This window comes from Pristiophorus japonicus, chromosome 5 (assembly GCF_044704955.1).
Source record: "Pristiophorus japonicus isolate sPriJap1 chromosome 5, sPriJap1.hap1, whole genome shotgun sequence".
Classification (NCBI taxonomy): Eukaryota; Metazoa; Chordata; class Chondrichthyes; family Pristiophoridae; genus Pristiophorus; species Pristiophorus japonicus.
Genome location: NC_091981.1, coordinates 131,239,639 through 131,261,486, shown reverse-complemented (window position 1 = coordinate 131,261,486; position 21,848 = coordinate 131,239,639). Strand labels below are relative to the sequence as shown.

Below are 21,848 nucleotides of genomic sequence, written 5' to 3'. Positions count from 1 at the left end.
ACCAGCTGTGGCTCGAAAACATACGCTTTAATGAAGGATCTGTTGGCACCTGAGAAACCAGCAAGCAAGTCGTTTGAAGAATTGAGCACACTAGTAAGAGACTACCTGAAGCCAGCGAGCAGCCTACACATGGCCAGATACAGGTTCAACAACTACAGACGCTGTGTGGGCCAGAGCATACCCGACTTTGTGGCGGAACTTCGGAGGTTGGCTAGTTTATGTGAGTTCTCCGATGAACTGAGGAGAGAAATGCTGAGAGACTTTTTCATTGAAGGAATAGGCTACGCAGGCATATTCCGAAAGCTCACAGAGACCAAGAACCTGACCTTCAAGGCAACAGCACTGGTTGCACAGACATTCTTGATAGGGGAAGAAGAAACGAGGTTGATTTACAATGCAGGTACGACAACTAACGAAATATCGGAACAAGAAGTTCACACCACACACAGACAAAACCAGGAGAACAGGCTCTCGACAGCAGGCAGAAGCCATCAAGGGCCACAGGAACGGCCGTTCACACCTCATCAACCCACAATGCGAGCAATCAACTACAAACTGAGAGAAGCTCAAGAGAGATCAGCCAGACGCAGCTCATTCTTTGGGAACATTTTGAACAATGGAACAGGTCTGTGCTGGAGGTGTGGGGGTGGGCACTCGGCAAGGGGATGTCGATTTCAGCAGGCTTTTTCCAGAAATTGTGAATATACAGGGCATTTGGCCCGCATGTGCAAAGAAACGGCAGCTCAGCTGGTATACAAATCGGATGGGTCGGAAAGTGGACCAGAAGACGGTGGGGACAGTACCCGGGACACCGATGTACAGCGGGTCAACATGATCAATGGCCGCTGCTCCTACAACAGGACGCCTCCTATAATGATGAGGGTCCTACTCAACGGGATATCTGTCAACATGGAGCTGGATACGGGAGCGCTTCAATCTCTCATGGGCGCTCAACAATTTGAACATCTGTGGCCGCATAAAAGAGACAAACCAAAACTCACAAGGGTCGACACCAAACTAAGGACCTATACCAAAGAAATCATACCAGTCCTCGGCAGCACCATGCTCTCTGTCACACACAAAGGAACAGTGAACCGCCTTCCCCTGTGGATTGACCCCGGAGACCCCCCAGCACTGCTGGGGAGAAGCTGGCTGGCAAAACTAAACTGGAAATGGGATGATGTCCATGCCATGTCATTAGAGGAACGGACCTCCTGCTCAACAGTTATAAAGCGATTTGAACATCTCTTTCAGCCAGGTGTGGGCACTTTCAAAGGAGCCAAAGTCAAAATCTACATCACACAGGATGCTAGACCGGTCCATCACAAAGCCAGAGCTGTACCCGATGTGATGAGGGAAAAGATTGACCACGAACTAGACAGGCTTCTGCGGGAAGGTATTATATCACCTGTGGAATTTAGCGACTGGGCAAGTCCCATCGTCCCAGTCATGAAGCCTGTTGGATCCGTACGAATCTGTGGGGACTACAAATCTACCATAAACAGAGTCTCCCTACAGGATCAGTACCCGCTGCCCAGAGCGGAGAACTTATTTGCCACATTGGCTGGAGGTAAACTTTTCTCAAAATTAGACGCCACATCTGCGTATATGACGCAAGAATTGACCGAGGAATCCAAGCTACTCACCACCACCAACACACATTGAGGCCTTTTCATGTACAATCAATGCCCATTCGGCATCAGGTCGGCAGCTGCCATATTCCAGCGCAACATGGAGAGTCTGCTCAAGTCCATCCCGGGGACGGTTGTATTTCAAAACGACATACTTATCACGGGCAGGGACACCGACTCCCATCTCCGTAATTTGGAGGAAGTACTAAAGCGGTTGGATCGGGTAGGCCTACGAGTCAAGAAATCCAAGTGCCTGTTTCTCGCACCTGAGGTTGAATTTTTGGGCAGAAGGATTGCCTCTGATGGAATCCGCCCAACAGAGTCCAAAACAGAAGCAATTCGCCTGGCACCCAGGCCCCGGAATGTCTCAGAACTGCGCGCCTTTCTCGGGCTACTCAATTACTTTGGGAACTTTATGCAGAACTTAAGCACTGGAGCCTCTCCATGTGCTACTCAGGAAGGCGCCTTCACTAAGGCACGCAACCTTCTGTGTTCCAACAGTGTTTTGACTTTCTTTGACCCAGGTAAAAAGCTAGTTCTCACTATGGTCAGCGTATGGGGTCGGGTGCGTTTTTCAACATGTCAAGAGTGCGGGCAAATTACAACCCATAGCTTATGCTTCCAGGTCACTTTCGGGGAGGAGCGCGGGTACGGAATGGTAGAGAAGGAGGCGCTCGGTGTCAAAAAGATGCACCAATACCTTTTCGGGGCCAAGTTCGCGTTAGAAACTGACCACAAGCCCCTCATGTCCCTCCTATCCGAGAGCAAGGCAATAAACGCCAACGCCTCAGCACGAATTCAACGGTGGGCACTCATGCTGGCGTCCTACGACTATACCATAAGGCACAGACCAGGCACAGACAACTGTGCCGACGCGCTCAGCAGGCTACCCCTGGCAACCACGGAAGGGTCTGACGAACAGGACTGTGAGATAGTCATGGCAATCAATGCCTTTGAGTCCACAGGTTCGCCCATGACGGGTCGCCAAATCAGAGCCTGGACGGCCAGCTTATCCTTAGTAAAAAGATGTGTCCTAACCGGTGACTGGGCAGAGGCTCGCGATGCCTGCCCCGAGGAATTAAAACCCTTTCACAGGCGCATGCATGAGCTATCACTACAAGCAGACTGCCTGATGTGGGGCAGCCGAGTAGTCATGCCTCTGCGAGGCAGAGAGGCATTTGTCCGGGAGCTCCACCACGAGCACCCAGGGATCGTTCTCATGAAGGCCATAGCCAGATCCCACGTCTGGTAGCCTGGTATTGACGCGGACTTGGAGCTCTGCGTCCGAAGGTGCAACATTTGTGCCCAACTCAGCAATGCCCCCAGGGAGGCTCCACTGAGGCCCTGGCCTACCAAACCGTGGTCGCGGGTGCACATAGACTATGTGGGCCCATTCATGGGCAAGATGTTCCTCATAATTGTAGATGCATTTTCAAAGTGGATCGAATGCACCATTTTAAACTCGAGCACAACCTCCACCACCGTGGAGAGTCTCGCAACCATGTTTGCAACGCACGGAATCCCTGACATACTGGTCAGTGACAATGGTCCGTGCTTCACCAGCGCAGAATTCCAAGACTTTATAATTGACCACGGCATAAATCATGTCAAGACGGCACCGTTCAAGCCGGCCTCCAACGGCCAGGTGGAGAGAGCAGTGCAAATCATTAAACAAGGCATGCTTAAAATCCAAGGTCCCACGCTGCAGGGTCGCCTGTTGCGACTGCTGCTGGCATACAGATCTCGTCCGCACTCACTGACTGGGATCCCCCCCGCGCAACTGTTGATGAAAAGGACTTTAAAAACAAGGCTCTCAATCCTCCCAGACATGCATGAAATCGTTGAGGCAAAGCGCCGTAAGCTGACTGAATACCATGACAGAAATTCGAGGGGGAGATGGAATGAGATAGGGGACAAAGTGTTTGTACTAAACAATGGCAGGGGTCCCAAATGGCTTGCAGGGACAGTAACGGGCAAGGAAGGAAACAGGCTACTGGTAGTACAAATGGACAATGGAAAAACCTGTCGGAGGCATGTAGACCAAGTCAAAAGCAAATTTACCAACAACACTGCGGAACCAGAGACAGACTACAATGTGGAACTCGCACCACACCTGGTGGACAGACAGAGGGAACAACCTGAGGAAAGGGCGATCCCAACAGACAGCCCAGGCGAGTCAACAACAATCACATCAATCGAAACAGACAGCCCAGGCGAGATACCAGCAACCACACCCAAAGAAAAACAGACACCAAGGCAAAGTAAATGTTGGTCCCTGAGAAGATGAGAAGGGGGATTTAATAATGGGAAATGTGGAAATGGCTGAGACTTTAAACAATTATTTTGCTTCGGTCTTCACAGTGGAAGACACAAAAACCATGCCAAAAATTGCTGGTCATAGGAATGTGGGAAGTGAGGACCTTGAGACAATCACTATCACTAGTGGGGTAGTGCTGGACAGGCTAATGGGACTCAAGGTAGACAAGTCCCCTGGTCCTGATGAAATGCATCCCAGGGTATTAAAAGAGATGGCGGAAGTTATAGCAGATGCATTCGTTATAATCTACCAAAATTCTCTGGACTCTGGGGAGGTACCAGTGGATTGGAAAGCAGCTAATGTAATGCCTCTGTTTAAAAAAGGGGGCAGACAAAAGGCAGGTAACTATAGACCGGTTAGTTTAACATCTGTAGTGGGGAAAATGCTTGAAACTATCATTAAGGAAGAAATAGCGGGACATCTAAATAGGAATAGTGCAATCAAGCAGACGCAGCATGGATTCATGAAGGGGAAATCATGTTTAACTAAGTTACTGGAATTCTTTGAGGATATAACGATCATGGTGGATAGAGGTGTACAGATGGATGTGGTGTGTTTAGAATTCCAAAAGGCATTCGATAAGGTGCCACACGAAAGGTTACTGCAGAAGATAAAGGTACGCGGAGTCAGAGGAAATGTATTAGCATGGATCGAGAATTGGCTGGCGAACAGAAAGCAGAATGTCGGGATAAATGGGTCCTTTTCGGGTTGGAAATCGGTGGTTAGTGGTGTACCACAGGGATCGGTGCTGGGACCACAACTGTTTACAATATACATAGATGACCTGGAAGAGGGGACAGTGCGTAGTGTAATAAAATTTGCAGATGACAGAAAGATTAGTGGGAAAGCGGGTTGTGTAGAGGACACAGAGAGGCTGCAAAGAGATTTAGATAGGTTAAGCGAATGGGCTAAGGTTTGGCAGATGGAATTCAATGTCGAAAAGTGTGAGGTCATCCACCTTGGGATAAAAAACAGTAAAAGGGAATATTATTTGAATGGGGAGAAATTACAACATGCTGAGGTGCAGAGGGACCTGGGGGTCCTTGTGCATGAAACTCTTTTAGAATCCCAAAAAGTTAGTTTGCAGGTGCAGCAGGTAATCAGGAAGGCGAATGGAATGTTGGCCTTCATTGCGAGAGGGATGGAGTACAAAAGCAGGGAGGTCCTTCTGCAACTGTGGGCCCAAGTTTCCACACGATAAAAAACGGGCGCCCCTCCGAGCTGGGCGCCCGTTTATCGCGCCTAAAACGGCGCTGGAAAAAAAACTCGCGATTCTGGAGAGTCCTGCAGCTCCTTGTCTGTTTGGCGCGGCGCCCAGGGGGGCGGAGCCTACACTCGCGCCGATTTTGTAAGTGGGAGGGGGCGGGTACTATTTAAATTAGTTTTTTTCCTGCCGGCAACCCTGCGCGTGCGCGTTGGAGCGTTCGCGCACACGCAGTGTGAAGGAAACATTGGCACTCGGCCATTTTTGTAGTTCTTTGTAGCTGTTTAATTTTTGAACATTTTTTAATAAAAGCACATTGCCATCTGCACGTCAGCACTGAGGCTTCCTGCAGCCTTCTCACTGTCTCCTTCCCGCCCGCCGTTGGGAACGTCTTCCTCCCCCCCACCCCTGCCGTCGGGAACGAACGAACGAACTTGTGAGGCTGGCTGAAGCACTTTCACACAGGTGGGAAGATGGTTTATTTAATCTTTTCTTTGCTTAGAAATGTTTATTCAGGTTGGATTTATTTGTATAATATTTGTATAAGTATAAATAAGGATTTATTGTAGAATTTAATGACTTTCCTTCCCCCCCCTCCCCCCCACCTCGTTCTGGACGCCTAATTTGTAACCTGCGCCTGATTTTTTAATGTGCTGAACAGGTTTTTTCAGTTCTACAAAAATCTTCACTTGCTCCATTCTTAGTTAGTTTGGAGTACGTTTTCACTGTGGAAACTTTGATATCAGGCGTCAGTGGCCGGACATGCCCCCTTTTGAAGAAAAAATTCTGTTCCAAAGTAGGACTGTTCTACCTGACTAGAACTGCAGAAAAAAAAATGTGGAGAATTGCGATTTCTAAGATAGTCCATTCTCCACCAGTTGCTCCTAAAAATCAGGCGCAAATCATGTGGAAACTTGGGCCCTGTATAGGGTATTAGTAAGGCCGCACCTGGAGTACTGCGTGTAGTTTTGGTCACCTTACTTAAGGAAGGATATACTGGCTTTGGAGGGGGTACAGAGACCATTCACTTGGCTGATTCCGGAGATGAGGGGGTTACCTTATGATGATAGATTGAGTAGACTGGGTCTTTACTCGTTGGAGTTCAGAAGGATGAGGGGTGATCTTATAGAAACATTTAAAATAATGAAAGGGATAGACAAGATAGAGGCGGAGAGGTTGTTTCCACTGGTCGGGGAGACTAGAACTAGGGGGCACAGCCTCAAACTACGGGGGAGCCAATTTAAAACCGAGTTGAGAAGGAATTTCTTCTCCCAGAGGGTTGTGAATCTGTGGAGTTCTCTGCCCAAGGAAGCAGTTGAGGCTGGTTCATTGAATATATTCAAGTCACAGTTAATAGATTTTTAACCAATAAGGGAATTAAGGGTTACGGGGAGCAGGCGGGTAAGTGGAGCTGAGTCCACGGCCAGATCAGCCATGATCTTATTGAATGGCGGAGCAGGCTCGAGGGGCTAGATGGCCTACTCCTGTTCCTAATTCTTATGTTCTTATGTTCAAACAACTGAACCACAACTCAGACGCTCCACGCGAGAGCGTAGACCACCTGAGAGACTGAACCTATAAAGACAGCAAGACCTTGGGGGAGGGTGATGTCATGTATCTTACATTATTATATATAACTGTATCCTAACATGCTATACATGACTGTAATAAGATATGACCTGTAACCACCAGCATACCTTACCACCAGGGGTGCACTTGCAAGAGACAGGTATATAAGCTCAGGTCTCAGGCAAGTGCAGCATTCCAGAGCTGTGAAATAAAGGTGCAGGTCCAGAGTGACCTTGATTTCACTACATGCCTCGTGTGAATCTGTACTGAGGGGACAGGACTTTACAGGATGGTACCAGAACTGAGAGTTTATATCTATCAGGAAAGACTGAACAGGCTGCATCTCTTTTCTCAAGAAAAGAGAACATTGAGAGGTGACCTGACTGGGTCCGATAGGATAGACCTAGAGAAGATGTTTCTACTTGTGGGAGAGTCTAAAACTGGGGGCCATTATTATAAGAAAGTCACTAATAAACCCAATGAGGAATTCAAGAGAAATTTACTCAGTGGTGAGAATGTGGATGTTTTACCACATGGAGTGGTTGAGGCAAATAGCATCGTGCTTTTAAAGGAAAGCTGGATAAGTACATGAGGAAGGAAGGAAATGGTGTGATGAAGTAAATAGAGTGGGAGGAGGCTGATATGAAGTATAATGCACTGTTCCTATGCTGTAAATTCTATGTAAATGATATAACACTAGGCAACTGACTGATGAGTAGGCATAAAATCCAAATAGAGTCTTGTGCAGACTTATAATTCAAAGTCAGTATGACACATTTTATTAATGGAGTAATGGAGAGAATTACTCTGGTAGCTATGTGTAGTAACATTTTGCACCTGTTAATACATTTTCTCTGGTCAGCATCTTCAGTGAAATTATATAAATGTGTTTTATTTAAAATGCACTACATATAGCAACCAGATCAGTTCTTCTCCCCTATAACTCCACATACTATATTAGTCAAAAGTTCGTCACCATCCTCCGCCTGCTCCACGACGACATGTAGGCCGTGATCCTTACCAACGGATCCATTACAGACCCAATCCACGTACGGACCGGGGTCAAACAGGGCTGAGTCATCGCCTCAACCCTCTTCTCAGTCTTCCTCGCTGCAATGCTGCACCTCACAGTGGACAAGCTCCCCGCTGGAGTGGAACTAAACTACAGAACCAGTGGGAAGCTGTTCAACCTACGCCATCTCCAGGCCAGGTCCAAGACCACCCCAACCTCTGTCGTTGAGCTACAGTACGCGGACGACGCCTGCGTCTGCGCACATACAGAGGCTGAACGCCAGGACATAGTCGACGTATTTACTGAGGGGTACGAAAGCATGGGCCTTATGCTAAACATCAGCAAGACAAAGGTCCTCCACCAGCCTGTCCTTACTGCACAGCACTGCCCCCCAGACATCAAGATCCATGGCGTGGCCCTGGACAATGTGGAAAACTTCCCATATATCGGAAGCCTCCTATCAACAAGAGCAGGCATTGACGACGAGATCCAACACTGCCTCCAGTGCGCCAGTGCAGTCTTCAGCCGCCTGAGGAAAAGAGTGTTTGAAGACCAGGCCCTCAAAACCGCCATCAAGCTCATGGTCTACGGGGCTGTAGTAATACCCGCCTCCTGTCTGGCTCAGAAACATGGACCATGTGCAGTAGACGCCTCAAGTCGCTGGAGAAATACCACAAACGATGTCTCCGCAAGATCCTACAAATCCCCTGGGAGGACAGATGCACCAACATTAGTGTCCTCGACCAGGCCAACATCCCCAGCATCAAAGCACTGACCACACTTGATCAGCTCTGCTGGGCAGGCCACATAGTTCGCATGCCAGACACGAGACTCCCAAATCAAGCTCTCTACTCGGAACTCCTTCATGGCAAACGAGCTAAAAGTGGGCAGCGGAAATGTTACAAGGACATCCTCAAAGCCTCCCTGATAAAGTGCAACATCCCTACTGACACCTGGGAGATCGCCCTAAGTGGAGGAAGCGCATCTGGGAGGGCGCTGAGCACCTCAAGTCTCGTCGCCGGGAGCGTGCAGAAAACAAGCGCAGGCAGCGGAAAGAGCGTGCGGCAAACCAGTCCCACCCACCCTTCCCCTCAACGACTATCTGCCTGTGACAGAGACTGTGGTTCTTGTATTGGACTGTACAGCCACCTAAGAACTCACGTTAAGAGTGGAAGCTAGTCTTCCTTGATTCCGAGGGACTGCCTATGATGATGATTGTCAGTAGCTATCACTTTTTCATCTATTGATTTAGAGTTGTAAAAATCGATTTAACAAAAATGAGGTGAGTATGTACAAATTATTTGTAATCGATTGCTGTAAGTCCCAAGTATGTGCCTCTGACAGTGTAAGTGTGGTTGAAGATTCCTGTGTGTGGTACAAATGCCCCTTGTGCTCAGGAAAGCAATAATCTCTGTTCATAAGCACATACTGAATAAAACTAGAAATGTAATTAAATACTGGAATATATTATCAAGTACCTGTAGCATGCCTTGAATTTGGAAATGTTTTGTTTAACAAAAGCAGTAATGTAAAGGACTTTGTTATTACTCTGTTATTAAAAATGAACTGCTATAATAAAGTGAGTTACTTACAGGACTTTGCATTACAACTGAGAGGGAACACAGTAAAATGAAGAAGTGTAGTGTTTTCCAAATTTAACTTAAAAAATTATTATAAAGTTTCTTCGAGATGAATTTTGAAAGTAAAATAATTGTTAGTTTTCACTGTTGATCGACAAGTAGAATTGTATCAGTATTGTAAACATACACAGATGCATTTACATAATTTTAACGAGTAGATAAAAGCACCCAAATATGGCACCCAAATGTGTTTGTCCCTGATTACAGTGCAGAACTTTGATGCTGGAATACAATAACCAGGGAACCCATTATGGTCATGTAATTGTTAGATCATTTACTGAAGTAATGTTCATGCTCAAAACTGTATACCAACACATTCCTTCTCAAGTTTCCTCCCTATTCTTTCATGTATTGATTTTGAGTAGCAAAGATTGATTTAACAAAAATGCTTCTAATTCAATATTCACCCAAGAAAGTCAAGTCTACATATGACTTAAAGGGACCCTCCGTTAGGCTGCAACCAACCAGGTGAATTATATATACTTACCTGAATGTGGAGCCAGAAGGAGTGTTCCTGCCAACCCCACATTAAAAGATTGCAGGGTCTGCCAGACACCCCTCCCCCCACCACCGATTGATATCGTTGCCATTACCAACCCCGCCCCCACCCCCTCCCCACAGCCGCCATTCCCTGCTGCGACCCACTGCCACCAATATCATAAGGTTATTAAGGGATTTGGAGAATGCAGGGGGAATTGGGATTAATAGGATAGAACTCCTGTGGCAGACCTGTCCTATGCAGTGATAGAATAAATTGTCGAGGATACACATGGGAAATATCAGAAGGCAGTGTCAGAAAGGTGAAGTTATCTTAAATGAATGTTTACACAACAAATAATTTTAAATTGAAAATTCAAGTGACTTAACAGTGGAACCTGTACTTGTGTAATGTGATTGACTTTAATAATGAACACTTTTGTGAAATTAATATTCTTTCCATATATAGATATTAAAGACTTTGTACAGGACATATATTAACATGAAACGAAAGCCTGTCTGGAATGATCTTAACCCGAAGGCTGTCATCACAGATGAGATGTTTGGTTTTATACACCCTGCAACCCGAGAGTGGAAGGATGGCAAGTATACCAAATACACTATTTTGAACAGCTGTAACTCTGCTGATAAAAATTCAATCAGAAATTTTGATAAAGTCATTGACTGAATCTTATTGTTAGTGTATCAGTGCCCACATCAGAAAGTACTGAATGGCCTGCTTTATTTGACAGTAAGAAGCACCTTGCTGCTGCCAAATAAATATTCAGAAGGCCATTATATTACAATCCATGTCCATTTCAGAATTTTATCAGTGAAAATAGGTGCATCCAAAATACAGAGGCAAACAGTAACCCACAACAGTCAACATTTTTTATCTTTTGCGGTTTAATTTTTGTGCTCATCAAGGTGAAGGATGCCTATACTAGGGAATGGGAATACTTGTACATTTGGAGAATTCAATTTTATCGAGCTCAAAATTGGCCCACCCCTTTTCTCGGCGCACTCACCAGAGATGCACCAACGTCGTGGGCTGAAAAGGGCGCCGATAAAATGTCCCCCAATTCTGGCCGCTATGTTGCCTCTCCCGGGGCTTGGCACTGTGGCCAGTCGATTGTGGGGCGGAGCTAGGGCCCTGCGCCAGAAACAGTGCCAGCAGCTCTCCACATGCGCGTTGGAGTGTGCGCGCATGCGCAGTAGCTCCTGCCCCCATCCTCTGTATGCGTGCTGTAGCTTGGGACCTGATGCGTCCCGCTCCTATCCCAGGCCTAGAAGGCCACAACAAGCAGGTTTGTGCGGGGCCCAAGCCGGGCTGGTGGGGCAGTTTTGACCTCGGGGGGGGGGGGGAATTCCGAACCTCAGGGTGGGTTCGATCACCGAACTCATGGGGGTAGGGGGTTCCGATCCCGTGGGCGATCCAATCCCTGACCTCTAGGGAAGATCTGATCCCAGACGTATCCAATCTCTGACCCCAGGTGCTGTTCTGATCCTGGAGGGTATGATCCCTGACTCCGGGAGGTAGGGTTGTTTGTAAGGTGCGGGCTGGTGGTGGGTGAGCTTAGGCGGCTGGGAGAACATATAAATTACGAGCAGGAGGTACTTCTATTTTTTATTTGGATATTTTGAAAAAATTATGTAAATATGTTTTGTCTCTACTTTTATTTTTGTAGTTTAAGCTTCCATGAATGCTTCTGTTGTATAGTAAATTAACTTTTCAAAGTTTATCATATGATGTCCTGTATACCTGTTTGACCCAATACACATTCTTTAGTCAAGTCATTAAGTTCTGCTGGCCTCCGATGTACCGACCTGTGCTGATTTCTTAACTCTCCACAAGGGTTCTCGGTGCAGCCACAAATGGCCACATACGCTGGCCTAAGTTAGTTTGGAGTAACTATTAGCTGTCCAAAGTGGCCTAAATGGCCAAAATAGGCGTAGGTGGCTGGTAACGCCCCCTTTTGGAAAAAAACTAAACTAAACTAAAAAAAATCCTAACCAACTCACTTACACTGGCGCAACTTGAATGTGCAAAATGGGGATTTTTAAGATACTCCAGGAAAATCAAGTTGCTCCAAAAAAAACGGAGCAACTCCTGAGCAATTTTGAGCCCAATATCAAGCACTCCCACATCACATTTAACATCCTCTATCTTGCCCGTTCGTGTTTTAACCCCAACATCAGAAGTCTGCTGCACTGATGTGAATTTAATAATTTCCAACACCAGTGATTTTTGTGACCTATGTGATGCCGTTCAATGACAATTGTGGCAAATTAAGGACATTTTTTGTGCTGTTTGTATTCACTAGGAATAAATTGCCTTAAGCCCCTTACAGCAGGCAGAATTAGAGATCTTTGACTCGTCAAATAGGGTTCCTTGAGCAGTATGTAACGGAACCAACCAGGGGGCAGGCTATCTTGGATCTGATCCTGTATAATGAGACAGGATTAATAAACAATCTCCTATTAATGGATCCCCTTGGAATGAGTGAATTTCAAATTCAGATGGAGGGTGAGAAAGTTGGATCTCAAACCAGCGTACTAATCTTAAATAAATGAGACTATGAAAGTATGAGGGCAGAATTGGCTAAAGTGGCCTGGGAAGATAGATTAAAGTGTAGGTCAGTTGATGAACAGTGGTGTACATTTAAGGAGATTTTTCACAACTCTCAAGAAAAATATATTCCAGTGAGGAGAAAAGGGTGTAAAAGAAAGGATAGCCATCCGTGGCTAATTAAAGAAATAAAGGATGGTATCTGATTAAAAACAAGGGCAAAGAAACTGGCCAAAACTAGTGTGAGGGCAGAAGATTGGGAAGCTTTTAAAAGCCAGCAAAGAATGACTAAAAAAATGATTAAGAAAGGGAAAATAGACTATGAAAGTAAACTAGCACAAAATATAAAAACAGATAGAAAGAGTTTCTTAAGGTATATAAAAAGGAAAACATAGAAACACAGAAAATAGGTGCAGGAGCAGGCCATTTGGCCCTTCGAGCCTGCACCACCATTCAATATGATCATGGCTGATCATTCACCTCAGTACCCCTTTCCTGCTTTCTCTCCATACCCCTTGATCCCTTTAGTCGTAAGGGCCATATCTAACTCCCTCTTGAATATATCTAACGAACTGGCCTCAACAACTTTCTGCGGTAGAGAATTCCACAGGTTAACAACTCTCTGAGTAAAGAAGTTTCTCCTCATCTCAGTCCTAAATGGCTTACCTCTTATCCTTAGACTGTGACCCCTGGTTCTGGACTTCCCCATTATCGGGAACATTCTTCCTGCCTCTAACCTGTCCAATCCCGTCATTATTTTATATGTTTCTATGAGATCCCTTCTCATTCTTTTAAACTCCAGTGAATACAGGCCCAGTCGATCCAGTCTCTCCTCATAGGTCAGAGTCGCTAAAGTAAATGTTGGTCCCTTAGAGGACGAGACCAGGGAATTAGTAATGGGGAACATGGAGATGGCAGAAACTCCGAACAATTATTTTGTTTCAGTCTTTATGGTAGAGGACACTAACAATATCCCAACAGTGGATAGTCAAAGGGCTATAGCGGGGAGGAACTTAAGACAATTACAATCACTAAAGAAGTGATACTCAGTAAGATAATGGGACTAAAGGCGGGTAAATCCCCTGGACCTAATGGCTTCATCCTACGGTCTTAAGAGAAGTAGTGACAGGGATAGTGGATGCATTGGTTGTAATTTACCAAAATTCCCTGGATTCTGGGGAGGTCCCAGCAGATTGAAAAACTGCAAATGTAACAACCCTATTTAAAAAAAGAGGCAGACAAAAAGCAGGAAACTATGGACCAGTTAGCCTAACATCTGTGGTTGGGAAAATATTGGAGTCCATTATTAAATAAGCAATAGGAGGACATTTGGTAAAGCATAATTCGGTCAGACAGAGTCAGCATGGATTTATGAAGGGAAAGTCATGTTTGACAAATTTGTTGGAATTCTTTGAGGATGTAATGAACAGGGTGGATAAAGGGGAACCAGTGGATGTGGTGTATTTGAATTCTCAGAAGGCATTCGACAAAGTGCCACATAAAAGATTACTGCACAAGATAAAAGTTCACGGGGTTGGGGGTAATATATTAGCATGGATAGAGGATTGGCTAACTAACAGAAAACAGAGTGTTGGGATAAATGGTTCATTCTTGGGTTAGCAATCAGTAAATAGTGGGATGCCACAGGGATCAGTGCTGGGACCCCAACTATTTACAATCTATATTAATGACTTGGATGAAGGCACCGAGTGTAACGTAGCCAAGTTTGCTGATGATACAAAGATGGGAGGAAAAGCAATGTGTGAGGAGGACACAAAAAATCTGCAAAAGGACATAGACAGGCTAAGTGAGTGGGCAAAAATTTGGCAGATGGAGTATAATGTTGGAAAGTGTGCAGGTTATGCATTTGGCAGAAAAAAATCAAAGAGCAAGTTATTATTTAAATAGAGAAAAATTGCAAAGTGCTGCAGTACAGCAGGACCTGGGGGTACTTGTGCATGAAACACTAAAGGTTGGTATGCAGGTACAGAAAATGATCAGGAAGGCCAATGATATCTTGGCCTTTATTGCAAAAGGGATGGAGTATAAAAACAGGGAAGTCTTGCTACAGTTATACAGGGTATTGGTGAGGCCACACCTGGAATACTGTATACAGTTTTGGTTTTCATATTTACGAAAGGATGTACTTGCTTTGGAGGCAGTTCAGAGAAGGTTCACAAGGTTGATTCCGGAGATGAGGGGGTTGAATTTTGAGGAAAGGTTGAGTAGGTTGGGTCTCTACTCATTGGAATTCAGAAGAATGAGAGGTGATCTTATCGAAATGTATAAGATTATGAGGGGGCTTGACAAGGTGGATGCAGAGAGGATGTTTCCACTGATGGGGGAGACTAGAACTCGAGGGCATGATCTTAGAATAAGGGGCCGCCCATTTAAAACTGAGATGAGGAGAAATTTCTTCTCTGAGGGCTGTGAATTTGTGGAATTCGCTGCCTCAGAAAGCTGTGGAAGCTGGGTCATTGAATAAATTTAAGACAGAGATAGACAGTTTCTTAACCGATAAGAGATTAAGGAGTTATGGAGAGTGGGCAGGGAAGTGGAGCTGAGTCCATGATCAAATCAGCCATGATTGTATTAAATGGCGGAGCAGGCTCGAGGGGCCGTATGGCCTACTCCTGCTCCTATTTCTTATGTTGTTATGTTCTTGCCCCAAAGCTGAATGAATTGAATTGTTGAATTAATCTATTAATTGCCTCGTCCTATTAACTTTAGAAAAATGCTGGCTGTTGAAGGAATTAGAATTGAAACAAAAGTGACCAATTCAGCTACCATGGATTCAGTTCAGTTCATGATGCTGCCTCCCATCATCACAGTATTCCTACTACGTCTTCTTTTCAGACCATCTCTTCCATCAGCAGTGAGGAGGTGGGAACAGAAGGCAATTCATTGAAGTCCTAAGCTTCACCGCTTTGCCATCATTTACATGCACCGTATCAAGCGATAGGCTGTCATTGGAAGTAGAGGTAGTGGAGGAAAATCTCGGCAGACAATTTTAGCATTTGGGATTTGGCAGAAGGCCTCCCTTCCACATTTGTCTCAATTTTTCGCCCAGAAACCCTCACTTTTGGGCGGTAATGTTGAGAAAAGTTCCCTCCCCCTCCCCCCCCCACCGCAGCTTTCTCAACGTAGCCTATCCAGCAACACCTGTTCCACATGACAGAGTTTAACTCATTGACTAACCAATGCATTATTGCTGTGATAGGGAGTGTTTTGTTCTTGAGTGTCAGCTTAGCTCAGTTGGTAGCATTTATGGTTTCAAACCCCACTCCAAGAGTTAAGCACATGATGTAGGATGACACTTCAGTGCAGTACTGCAATGTTGGAGGTGGCATCCTTCAGGTGAGATGTTAAACTGAAGCTCCATTAGCTTGTTGTGCTGATTCGGGTGGATATTAAAGCTCTCATGGCTCTATTCAAAGAAGATCAACAAGTTGCCTGGTATGCTCACTAATGCATTTCCATCAAAAATATGAACTGGTCGTTCATCTCATTCCCCTTTGTGGGACATTGCTCTGTGCAAAATGGCTGCTGTGCTTGCCTACGTAACAGGAGTGATTGCACCTTTGGACATGGTAAGGTACTATATGGATCAAAGTCCTTTCTTTGTTTTGTGCCCAATGTATCAGGCTAATTGGTTTTACTGTATAAATTGAATACATTAGTAGCTGAAGAAAAAAAATTTTGAACAGCAATTTCTGTTGGGGATGGGGAACACAGGATACATGAGTACTATACCATGCACCTGGCATTGTGGGTCACTATTGTACACTTGCTGATGTAGTTAAATGTAATGCCTCTTCACTATCTGAGCTTCTAATGTTCCAAAGTTGTCTTCAATACTTAATTTATCAGGTGTACATTTTTTTTAATGTTTTTATTGTATATCTACTTATGAATTTTGAACTGCATTCATTGTGGTGGGTGCCTTATCAAAATTTAGCAGTTCATTGTCCATGAAACACAAAAAACAAATCGGGATTGTGATCAAAATATGTTTTAATTTGTAATTTAAAATGTAGAGCAAATGCATATTGACAAGATTTGGTTCAGCACATAGCTTTGTTAGTTGGTACAGAAATGGACTAATAACCACACTTGGTGTTTGGGATGCAACTTATTTCAAACAACTTGCTAGACCTGATTTCCTCCCTTTAGTTAGCCTCCCTCAACTAGATTCAAAGACATTGATGCATTGGAGAGAATGATTTAAGATGGAGACTAGGAGGAATTTCTTCTCTGAAGGTCATGAATCTTTGGAATTCTCTACCCCAGAGAGCTGTGGAGGCCGAATCATTGAATATATTCAAGGCTGAGATAGACAGATTCTTGAACTATAGGGGAGTCAAGAGTTGTGGGGAACAGACAGGAAAGTGGAGTTGAGACCAAGATCAGATCAGCCATGATCTTAGTGAATGGCAGAGCAGGCTTGAGGGGCCATATGGCCTACTTCTGCTCCTATTTTTTAGTTCTTATGATGAGAAAGATTCCAAACTTAGGGCTCCGAGTAATGAGATTCACATAATTGAACTAACAAAGAATGAGGAGACATAGAAATAACATTACATAGAATCATAGGCTATGATTTCCCCTACCTTGGTGAGTCCGGAGTAGTTGGGGTCGGTGGTGGATCCCAACCTCGCTGCTGGTCCAGCCCGCTCTGTGAAATGATTTGACACTGATTGGGCTTGTTAACCCAGCCCAGCGAGTTTTCTGGCCAATTGAAGGAAGCGGGTCTGATGATGTCATTTGATGACGTATCATTAGCCAGTTTCCTTAAAGATACCAGGTCCCAATTTACTTTGACAGTTGTGCTGTCAGTGTTCTGCAGCATTGAAGTGCTGCAAACACTGACGATCACTGCACAAAGGGGCGTGGCTCCACCCAGGCTCTCCCATGACTCCCTCCATATGCTCGCAGGGAGGTTCTCTTCCCTTCCAATGGATGGAAGAGAGTTCCCCGGGAGATCAATGCAGCCTGGTTGCACATTGCACAGGAGAGCATAAGCAACGATATTGTCAAGACAACCAGGCTGCAGTGACGCAAACCTTTCAATGATCTCAGTGGATTATGAAATGTTACTGCAAAGCCTCACTCAACCTCATCCTGCTATGCCACTCATCAGATCCTCATCAGTCTGCTTTCTCTATCCTAATCCTGCACATCCTTACACCAACTTACCTTGCACCTCCACCCATCCCTCTCTATCTAAATTATAACTTCCCCATCTCACTAGCCACCCCTCACACTTACACTCATCCTCATCTGAGTCTAATCATACCAACTAACAACACACAACGGCAGGCACTTGGGTCTTTTAGCTGATGTTCATGTAAAGTTTCTGTTAATGCGCTGTCAAACATTGAAATCTTTATTTTGAACACTTTGTTCTTGGACAGATTTGTGTGCACCTTTGGAAGTGGCTTAGTAAGTTGTAGTGAATGGTAATGGTGATGAGTGTGAAAGAAATGGCTTGGGCATTGTGGGATGCTTTATCTGTTGGTGTGGGGTGGTGCCAACCTGGCGCATCATGTGATCAAGTGATGTAAATCTGGCCATGGTGAGGTCATCCCTGGTGCCCTGGAGCAGCAATGTGGTCGGGTGCTGATGACCTGTGACCTTTGCCCTGTGCAGCATCAGTTGATTGCAGAGAAGGTTGGTGTTGCTGTTGGTGCTTCTGATGTTAGGGCTGATCGTGGTGGGATTCTGAGGACCAAGATAAGATAGTTTCGAGGGCATGGATGCTAATGTAATTGATGGCAGGTAAATTTGAGATGACAGAAACGATCTGTCATTGGTGAGAGAGATTGTTCCAATGAGGTGACACTGGATAGAGAGTTTGCTCCAAACATTTCCAACCTGCATAAAGCTCAGTCTGTCTTCCAAATGCAATAAGCAACAGCTTTTGATCTTGGAGAGTGAACAGCTGTGAGATGTGAGCTTTTATAGCACAGTTCCAGCTGTTAAGAAAAGAAAAAATGAATTCATGGTCACACAACTCCCGACGTCCTTACCTGATGTGATCCCCGAGCAGCCTAGATCCCGCGGACAACCTGGTAAAATGGTAAGATTTGTGACCTAAATTGCCTCCCCCGCCACTGCGTGTCGAGTCTGTTCAGCCCTGACAGATGCAACATCTGGGAAAGTAACATGGAGGCGGGTTGACTGCGGGTTCCGGGGCCGCTGTCAAAAAAAAATTCCCATCCGACCTGCCACAAAACACACCCGCTGACCCCTTGAAGAATTCCCCCATAGAATCTTGCAGCACAGAAGAAGGCCTTTCAGCCCATCGTGCCCCTGCCATCTACTTGAAAGAGCTATCCAACTAGTCCCACCCTTTCTCCATAGCACTGAAATTTTCTCTCTTAAAGTGTTTATCCAATTTCCTTTTGAAAGTTACTCTTGAATCTGCTTCCACTACCCTTTCAGGCAGTACATTCCAGATCATAATAAGTCGCTGCATGAAAATAAGTCTCACCTCTGGCTCCTATGCTAATTACTTTAAATCCTTGTCCTCTGGTTATTGAACCCTCTGTCAGTCGAAACAGTTTCTCCTTATTTACTCTATCAAGACTCTTCATAGTTTTGAACACTTCTATTAAATCTCCCCTTAAACTTCTCTGGTCTAAGTAGAACAATATCCATTTAATTGAAGTCTCTTATCCTTGGTTTGCTGGGGATTGGCGGGGATGGTTGGCCAGCGATTGGCAAGGGGGGAGGAGAGGATCGGTGCTGGCCACTGGGGGATGTCGCTGGACTCAGCATCATCGGTGGGGTCGGGGGAGACCTCATGGTGGGGATCAGAAGCCTGGGATGGTGATCGGAGACCTCGTAAGGAGGTCTCCAATCGCGGGGGTTGGCTTACGTACAGAGGTACCTAGGTAGGTATGAAGCCACTTATCTCCTGGATGCAGCAGTCCCCGCCTCCGTTTTACTGCCGGGTTTCACGAATTGTCCATGTGTATCTGTAAAGCATGCACTCCCATGTTCCGCCACCAGGGAGCTCATCGCCTGAAGTCCCAAGGGATCCCAACATCCCTTGGGAGCACTGTATATAAGCCGGCGCCTACGGCCTGTTCCTCACTCTGGAGTGTCTTATTAAAGACTGAGGTCACAGTTACTTTAACCTCCCTGTGTGTAGTCTCATCTGTGTTAGGAACACAACAACTGGCGACGAGTATACGAATCCAATGCAAAGATGCAGCAAACTGTGGGCATCCTGGAGAAGTTCTCGGAGGGTGAGGACTGGGAAGCCTATGTCGAACAGCTTGACCAGTACTTTGTAGCCAACGAGCTGGACGGAGAAGGAAACTCTGCAAAAAGGAGAGCGGTCCTCCTCACAGTCTGCGGGGCACCGACCTACAGCCTCATGAAGAATCTTCTGGCTCCGGTGAAACCGACAGATAAGTCATATGAGGAACTGTGTACACTGGTTCGGGAGCATCTTAACCTGAGGGAGAGCGTGTTGATGGTGAGGTATCGGTTCTACATGTGCCAGCAATCTGAAGGTCAGGAAGTGGCGAGCTACGTCGCCGAGTTAAGGCGACTTCCAGGACAATGTGAGTTTGATGGCTAACTGGAGCAAATGCTCAGAGACTTTTTTGTACTGGGCATTGGCCACGAGACCATCCTACGAAAACTTTCCACTGTAGAGATACTGACCATCAGTAAGGCCATTGCGATGGCACAGGCGTTTATGTCCACCAGTGATAACACCAAACAAATCTCTCAGCACACAAGTGCTAGCAATGTTCATAAATTAACTGGAACTGTGTTTGCGAGCAGAAATGTACTGGGCAGAACCCAGCAGGCCTCAGGTGACCCAGATGACTCTGAGTCCCCAACAAAGGATGAATGCAAGGCAATTCACACCTTGTTGGCGTTGTGGAGGCTTCCATTCAGCCTATTCATGCCGCTTCAAAGGGTATGTTTGCAAGAGCTGTGGAACAATGGGGCACCTCCAACGAGCTGCAAGCTGTGCAAAACCTGCTAACCACCACGTGGCAGAGGGAGATCGGTCCATGGTGGATCAAAGCAATTTTGAGCCTCAGAGAGAGGAGGCAGATGCTGAAGTAAACGGGGTGCACACATTTTCGACGAAATGTCCACCTATAATGCTAAATGTAAAATTGAACGGCTTACCCGTAGCCATGGAACTGGACACTGGCGCTAGCCAATCCATCATGAGTAAAAAGATGTTTGAGAGACTGTGGTGCAACAAGGCATTCAGACCAGCCCTGAGCCCCATCCACACGAAACTGAGAGCTTATCGAAGAGCTTATCACTGTCCTGGGCAGCGCCATGGTCAAGGTCACCTACGAGGGCATGGTGCACGAACTGCCACTCTGGATTGTCCCGGGCGATGGCCCCACACTGCTTGGAAGGAGCTGGTTGGGCAAAATCCGTTGGAACTAGAATGACATCTGAGCGCTTTCACATGTCGATGAGGCCTCATGTACCCAGGTTCTTAACAAATTTCCTTCCCTTTTTGAGCCAGGCATTGGAAACTTTTCCGAGAAGAAGGTGCGGATCCACTTGGTCCCAGAGGCACGACCCATTCACCACAAGGCGCGAGTGGTACCTCACATGATGAGGGAGAGAGTGGAAATCGAGCTGGACAGGCTGCAACGCGAGGGCATCATCTCCCCAGTGGAATTCAGCGAGTGGACCAGCCCGATTGTTCCTGGACTCAAAAGTGATGGCACGGTCAGGATTTGCGGCGATTATAAAGTAACTATTAATCGTTTCTCGCTACAGGACTAATACCCGCTACCGAAGGCAGACGACCTATTTGCGACGCTGGCAGGAGGCAAGACGTTCACCAAGCTCGACCTGACTTCGGCCTACATGAAGTAGGAGCTGGAGGAGTCTTCGAAGGGCCTCACTTGCATCAACACGCACAAGGGACTGTTCATCTACAAAAGATGCCCATTTGGAATTCGGTCGGCTGCAGCGATCTTCCAGAGAAACATGGAGAGCCTACTCAAGTCGGTACCACGCAAGGTGATTTTTCAGGATGACATATTGTTCACGGGTCGGGACACCGTCGAGCACCTACAAAACCTGGAGGAGGTCCTCCAGCGACTGGATCGTGTAGGGCTGCGGCTGAAGTGGTCGAAATGCGTCTTCATGGCAACAGAAGTGGAGTTTTTGGGGAGAAAGATCGCGGCGGATGACATTCGGCCCACAGACGCCAAGAAAGAGGCTATCAGGAACGCGCCCAGGCCACAGAACGTCACGGAGCTGCGGTCATTCCTCAACTATTTTGGTAACTTCCTACCGGGGTTTTGCACTCTCTTAGAGCCCCTACATGTGTTATTGCGTAAAGGTGAGAACTGGGTATGGGGAGAAAAACAAGTAATTGCTTTTGAGAAAGCCAGAAACATTTTATGCTCCAACAAGCTGCTTGTATTG

General features: G+C 46.0%; 1 protein-coding gene across 1 annotated transcript in view; it reads left to right on the top strand.

Moving 5' to 3' along the window:
• Positions 1-21,848, top strand: part of LOC139264459 (dynein axonemal heavy chain 11-like) — a 679,414-nt gene that overhangs the window by 348,559 nt on the left and 309,007 nt on the right. The window contains exon 40 of the mRNA XM_070880970.1: positions 10,320-10,452. Coding sequence (XP_070737071.1) covers positions 10,320-10,452 — 133 coding nt within the window. The remainder of the gene's footprint in view (positions 1-10,319; positions 10,453-21,848) is intronic.